Source organism: Nanorana parkeri, unplaced genomic scaffold (genome assembly GCF_000935625.1).
Source record: "Nanorana parkeri isolate BGI_ZX_2015 unplaced genomic scaffold, ASM93562v1 scaffold3283, whole genome shotgun sequence".
Lineage (NCBI taxonomy): Eukaryota > Metazoa > Chordata > Amphibia > Anura > Dicroglossidae > Nanorana > Nanorana parkeri.
In genome coordinates this window covers 15906-21026 of record NW_017309551.1, presented here as the reverse complement: position 1 = coordinate 21026, position 5121 = coordinate 15906, and the positions used below count along the sequence as shown (strand labels likewise).

Below are 5121 nucleotides of genomic sequence, written 5' to 3'. Positions count from 1 at the left end.
GGCAGAAGTGGTGGGGGAGAGAAGTGGGGGGACAGGAGGTGGGGACAGGAGCAGAGGGGACATGAGGTCGGGACAGGAAGTAGGGAAAGCTGCGTAAACCTATAACATCTCATTAGGCCGCACTGGGTTATGTGACAGGAAGCTGCAATACATTGGCGGAACTACCGCCGGTGCACCAGGACCCTTTGTTCCCTAGGTCCGCCACTGCTGCAATACTTGGCAGAAGTGGTGGGGGGGAGAAGTGGGGGGACAGGAGGTGGGGACAGGAGCAGAGGGGACATGAGGTCGGGACAGGAAGTAGGGAAAGCTGCGTAAACCTATAACATCTCATTAGGCCGCACTGGGTTATGTGACAGGAAGCTGCAATACATTGGCGGAACTACCGCCGGTGCACCAGGACCCTTTGTTCCCTAGGTCCGCCACTGCTGCAATACTAGAAGTGTGTAGTCACCTTCCCATACATGTCTCCTGGGCTGCACTTTGCCAATTATTATGAAACAAACTATTTATAAAACAATTATTAAATAAAGTGCAAAACCAAACATAATGTAAATGATCTTTTCTGTACAATCTCACATGCACATACAATCCTCACGTGATACAACGTCCCAAGTCTTCACCAGCGTGCTCCTCATTTCTTTCTAACGCACTCACCACATTTCCATGTACAAGCTCTAGTGTTAATAGGAACTACAAATCTCCTTCCTCACTCACCTCTCCGCATGTCATAGATCATTAGGGAAACTCAAGCCTTCTCTCTCTCCACTCAACTCTAGTGATGAAACGCGTCAGTCGCAGGGCACACGATCGCCTCCTGTTGGCTACACCCGATGCTACGAGGAGATTGATGAGTCTATCTTTGTCGGTTTTATCGAAATGCTGCACAATGGAATCCTTTTGTTTGAGCGTCACGCTGGGAGTATTTCTGAGCGGAGGAGGAGGAATGCCCTGGGACGGGCTGCCTATAGAGGATGGGACATGGAGTGGAAGGAGAGAAGGTTTGGGTTTCCCTAATGGTCTATGCCATGTGGAGAGGTGAATGAGGAAGGAAATTCCTATGATAGAGGAGGCTCTGTCACTTTTCGGGTAGGCTGCGCGGCCTCTCAGGAAGATGTTCTCCGGTGATGAAGTTGGTAAGTCCGGAGCCGTGGCGGTGAGTCCAGGAGAAGTACAAGGAGACTTTCACACACCTTGGTTAGAGCTGTTTGATGGCAGCCGATCCGTCTCTTTCAGGGTTCGGAAATGGACTCTCTTGCTGGCTTGGCTCTCGCTGTACAAACCGATAGACTGCACCTGGATGATATAATCCATGTCCTCCTCCAGGTCCCACAACACGCAGGCCCGATTGGTTGTGTTCACCTCCCTTATAAACCGGTGGATCTGGCCATCCTGCCGCTGGGGAGAAGCAAGCATGGTGTCATTATAGATGAGATTGGCATCAGTGGATGGCTAAGACAGCAGATTTAGGCAGTGATGGGTTTGGTGTTGGCCATAGTAGGATTGGTGCAGGCTGACAACACATGGGGCCCCCAGGCAATACAAGATTATGGGGCCCCCTTGTGCTCTGCCCATATACAAGCCCCACCCACAAATACATTCCTGAACCCCCTGCCTACCTCTTCCTACATTGTTCACCTCTGCACCCCCTGTATCCCTTCTACACTGCTCATCTCTGCACCCCCTGTATACCTCTTCCTACACTAGCCACCTCTGCACCCCCTGCATCCCTCTTCCTACACTGTTCACCTCTGCACCCCCTGCATCCCTCTTCCTACACTGTTCACCTCTGCACCCCCTGCATCCCTCTTCCTACACTGTTCACCTCTGCACCCCCTGCATCCCTCTTCCTACACTGTTCACCTCTGCACCCCCTGCATCCCTCTTCCTACACTGTTCACCTCTGCACCCCCTGCATCCCTCTTCCTACACTGTTCACCTCTGCACCCCCTGCATCCCTCTTCCTACACTGTTCACCTCTGCACCCCCTGCATCCCTCTTCCTACACTGTTCACCTCTGCACCCCCTGCATCCCTCTTCCTACACTGTTCACCTCTGCACCCCCTGCATCCCTCTTCCTACACTGTTCACCTCTGCACCCCCTGCATCCCTCTTCCTACACTGTTCACCTCTGCACCCCCTGCATCCCTCTTCCTACACTGTTCACCTCTGCACCCCCTGCATCCCTCTTCCTACACTGTTCACCTCTGCACCCCCTGCATCCCTCTTCCTACACTGTTCACCTCTGCACCCCCTGCATCCCTCTTCCTACACTGTTCACCTCTGCACCCCCTGCATCCCTCTTCCTACACTGTTCACCTCTGCACCCCCTGCATCCCTCTTCCTACACTGTTCACCTCTGCACCCCCTGCATCCCTCTTCCTACACTGTTCACCTCTGCACCCCCTGCATCCCTCTTCCTACACTGTTCACCTCTGCACCCCCTGCATCCCTCTTCCTACACTGTTCACCTCTGCACCCCCTGCATCCCTCTTCCTACACTGTTCACCTCTGCACCCCCTGCATCCCTCTTCCTACACTGTTCACCTCTGCACCCCCTGCATCCCTCTTCCTACACTGTTCACCTCTGCACCCCCTGCATCCCTCTTCCTACACTGTTCACCTCTGCACCCCCTGCATCCCTCTTCCTACACTGTTCACCTCTGCACCCCCTGCATCCCTCTTCCTACACTGTTCACCTCTGCACCCCCTGCATCCCTCTTCCTACACTGTTCACCTCTGCACCCCCTGCATCCCTCTTCCTACACTGTTCACCTCTGCACCCCCTGCATCCCTCTTCCTACACTGTTCACCTCTGCACCCCCTGCATCCCTCTTCCTACACTGTTCACCTCTGCACCCCCTGCATCCCTCTTCCTACACTGTTCACCTCTGCACCCCCTGCATCCCTCTTCCTACACTGTTCACCTCTGCACCCCCTGCATCCCTCTTCCTACACTGTTCACCTCTGCACCCCCTGCATCCCTCTTCCTACACTGTTCACCTCTGCACCCCCTGCATCCCTCTTCCTACACTGTTCACCTCTGCACCCCCTGCATCCCTCTTCCTACACTGTTCACCTCTGCACCCCCTGCATCCCTCTTCCTACACTGTTCACCTCTGCACCCCCTGCATCCCTCTTCCTACACTGTTCACCTCTGCACCCCCTGCATCCCTCTTCCTACACTGTTCACCTCTGCACCCCCTGCATCCCTCTTCCTACACTGTTCACCTCTGCACCCCCTGCATCCCTCTTCCTACACTGTTCACCTCTGCACCCCCTGCATCCCTCTTCCTACACTGTTCACCTCTGCACCCCCTGCATCCCTCTTCCTACACTGTTCACCTCTGCACCCCCTGCATCCCTCTTCCTACACTGTTCACCTCTGCACCCCCTGCATCCCTCTTCCTACACTGTTCACCTCTGCACCCCCTGCATCCCTCTTCCTACACTGTTCACCTCTGCACCCCCTGCATCCCTCTTCCTACACTGTTCACCTCTGCACCCCCTGCATCCCTCTTCCTACACTGTTCACCTCTGCACCCCCTGCATCCCTCTTCCTACACTGTTCACCTCTGCACCCCCTGCATCCCTCTTCCTACACTGTTCACCTCTGCACCCCCTGCATCCCTCTTCCTACACTGTTCACCTCTGCACCCCCTGCATCCCTCTTCCTACACTGTTCACCTCTGCACCCCCTGCATCCCTTCTACCATTCTCATCTCTGCACCCTCTGCATTGCTCGTTACCCTGCCAAACATCCCAACTTGCAAAAACTAATTTCAGGCCGGTGCTATCTCCCCCATCCCCCCCTCCGCAGAGAGAGGGGGGGATGGTGGGGGGATGGCAGATAACAGGGGAATCAGTAGATAGCCGAGGAACTAATGCTTCCCCTGCTATCTGCTGTTTTTTTTATTCTGACAGTTGCTGCCGGCCGCTATTAGAATAATATTTTTTTTTTAAACAGATAGCGGGGGATGAATAGCTAGGCTGCTTTTGGCCATTTAAAATTGCAATAGCCAATAGCAGGCTGGCTATTGTACCCACCCAGCAGAGGAGGACCTGAAGGAGAACTTTGCACCCCCTGCATAGGAAGGCATTGTCAGTCACGTGATCTCTGTGAGAGGTAATAAATATAACTGAGTGATATGCTGTATGTAACATGGAAATATACCCGATGACAGGTCCACTTTAGTGTCTATTCCGTGTCATAGATGGTACATGTGATGAGCGGAGCAGACGTCTCCCTACCTGCTGAGATATTGCATATCCAATGATGATGTCGCCCTCGGGGACGTCCCATGAGACGGTGGCGGAGTTGGCTTTCAGCTGTGTGACAGTGACATTGACCGGGGAAGGGGGTCGATCTGGAAGGAGACACAGAGTGACAGTGAGCGACGGTTACAAGCCGCGGTGACATCACGCTTTACGCCTGCCAAGTGACACCACCCCGAGGCAGCAGTGGGAATATTGTGACAGATGGGAACACCTCGCTGTGGGTGACACCCAGGAACGCTGAGGGAGAGGTGTCAGAGTCTGGCAGGAGGAGGACGCCATCTGTCACCCGGCTCTGTACATCCATGGATTCCAGGAACGCCGAGTGTCACCATAGACTCGGCTCTCCGACCTCACCGGGGCCGCTGCGGCAAAACAACTCCTCTGCCATTCATCGGGTTCATTGCAGAATTCATCCCGGGGGTCATAAAATGTGGACAAATATCATAAGAGGAGCTTCATCTCCAACTTCTCCGATTGTATCAACCTCTGATCACCGTGAAGGGTCCAAAAGTTTATGTAGAAGAGAAAAATTACAAATATGAGATGGCCAGGCACACCTGAGGTCACCCAACACATCGGTGTCACCCACAAGGTATGGAGGAGATGGCCAGGCACACCTGAGGTCACCCAACACATCGGTGTCACCCACAAGGTATGGAGGAGATGGCCAGGCACACCTGAGGTCACCCAACACATCGGTGTCACCCACAAGGTATGGAGGAGATGGCCAGGCACACCTGAGGTCACCCAACACATCGGTGTCACCCACAAGGTATGGAGGAGATGGCCAGGCACACCTGAGGTCACCCAACACATCGGTGTCACCCACAAGGTATGGAGGAGATG

At 54.1% G+C, this 5121-nt stretch overlaps 1 protein-coding gene across 1 annotated transcript in view; it reads right to left on the bottom strand.

The window, feature by feature from the left end:
- The window catches only part of FNDC4 (fibronectin type III domain containing 4), a 21614-nt gene that overhangs the window by 6417 nt on the left and 10076 nt on the right, over positions 1-5121 (bottom strand). The window contains exons 2-3 of the mRNA XM_018574846.1: positions 4249-4364; positions 1191-1395 (exon numbers count right to left, since the gene is read on the bottom strand). Of these exons, the coding sequence (XP_018430348.1) occupies positions 1191-1395; positions 4249-4364 (321 nt within the window). The remainder of the gene's footprint in view (positions 1-1190; positions 1396-4248; positions 4365-5121) is intronic.